We start from the raw sequence: 1,654 nt of genomic DNA on the forward strand, positions 1-1,654 counted from the left end.
AAACAATGAAGAAACAATGTGTTGTTGATGACCTAATTGCGTTGATTTATCACTACTGATTTGTTTTGCTGGTCGAAAATTTGATGGTAATTGTTGTTGTTGCCGTTGTTGTTGTTGCTGTTGTTGTTGTTGTTGTTGTTGTTGTTGTTGTTGTTGTTGTTGTTGTTGTTGTTGTTGTTGTTGTGGCAATGATATTGCTGTTGGAGTATCATCTGAAGAAGCATTTATGCTACTATTAATTCAAAATGTTGATAATTTAATTATCTTTTTCAATTTAAAGTTTCAATTTCAACTCTCAGATAATAGTGATTGAATAATAATTTTAATAACCAATTTTTTGATAGCAAATATAGCCTAATTTAAAAAAAAAATTGTGATTTTAAATACATGTTAATAATTTCGTAAAATCATTTATCATATAATCATCACATTTGAGCACTTATTGTTGAATCAATTCATTTTATCAATTCAATTCTTTAAATTATTCATATTAACAACAATTGACTGTTAGTTTTTCATAACTACCATACCATCAATAATGAACAAATTCTTTTTCAAATCAAAAAGCTAACCTATTAAAAAGTGAATTATTCATATCAGCAAATATTGATAATGTGATCATTAAATTTTTAAGCAGAAAAAAAAGATGAGCAAAATTATTACCGGATGAATGTCGATTACCTTGAGGTATTGCATAAGTTGCGCTTAATATTAGCAAGAAATGAAAGATTAAATATAACATTTTGCTGCAAACATTAATTATCAATTCGAATTGATAAATCAATTATATTTTGATTATCATCAGGCGCATTTATCATTATTCCATATACAAACATATTACTATGCATTAGCAATAACGATCATAGTAATAATAAAGCGCTATAATACCACCATGCATTGGTAATAATGATTAAGGTAATGGATAATGATAAGCGTTATCTCGCTATTGTGTATTACCGATAATAACTAAAGTAATAAAATAATAAAGAAAAATGATAAGTATTACCGTATTATCCGTTAATAATAATCAAAATGATCAACGACACCATACATACAATTAGTAATAACAATTAAAATGATGAGTGCATTAACAAAATTTCGTTTCATAAATATTTAATTAATTTCAACTTTGTAAATTTGAACAAATATTCAACATTGTAATTAAATGAATGAAGTAAAATAATCGAAATTACAATGAATGCAAGCGATGATAATAATATGATGCAAACAATGCTAAAGTTGAATTGGTATGTATGACTCGCAAATCAGACGACAGATACTATTATCAGACGACAGTTTATCGGCCTTTGACAACTAGAAGGTCATCAACACAACATACATATATCAGTAGTGATAGTAGTAGTAGTAGTAATAGTAGTAGTAGTAGTAGTAGTAGTAGTAGTACTAGTAGTACTAGCAGTAGTAGTAGTAATAGTAATAATAATAATAATAATAATAATAATAATAATAATAATAATAATAATAATAATAATAATAATAATAATAATAATAATAATAATAATAATAATAATAATAATAATAATAATAATAATAATAATAATAATAATAATAATAATAATAATAATAATAATAATAATAATAATAATAATAATAATAATAATAATAATAATAATAATAATAATAATAATAATAA

General features: G+C 23.2%; 2 protein-coding genes across 2 annotated transcripts in view; one reads left to right on the plus strand and one right to left on the minus strand.

Moving 5' to 3' along the window:
• LOAG_18899 (CBR-CBN-1 protein) overlaps positions 1–752 on the minus strand; it is a gene marked incomplete at its 3' end in the record, with an annotated part of 7,885 nt that extends 7,133 nt beyond the window's left edge. Inside the window, exons 1-2 of the mRNA XM_020451561.1 lie at positions 664–752; positions 16–212 (exon numbers count right to left, since the gene is read on the minus strand). Coding sequence (XP_020304642.1) covers positions 16–212; positions 664–742 — 276 coding nt within the window. The 5' untranslated portion in view covers positions 743–752. The remainder of the gene's footprint in view (positions 1–15; positions 213–663) is intronic.
• Positions 753–1,253: 501 nt separating this feature from the next.
• LOAG_18900 (hypothetical protein) lies at positions 1,254–1,434 on the plus strand (the record flags this gene model as incomplete). Its single annotated transcript, XM_020451562.1, has 1 exon — positions 1,254–1,434. A coding segment is annotated over one exon (180 nt), but the record flags the coding sequence as incomplete, so codon positions are not given.
• Positions 1,435–1,654: the final 220 nt, after the last annotated feature.

This window comes from Loa loa, assembly GCF_000183805.2.
Source record: "Loa loa unplaced genomic scaffold supercont3.653, whole genome shotgun sequence".
Classification (NCBI taxonomy): Eukaryota; Metazoa; Nematoda; class Chromadorea; order Rhabditida; family Onchocercidae; genus Loa; species Loa loa.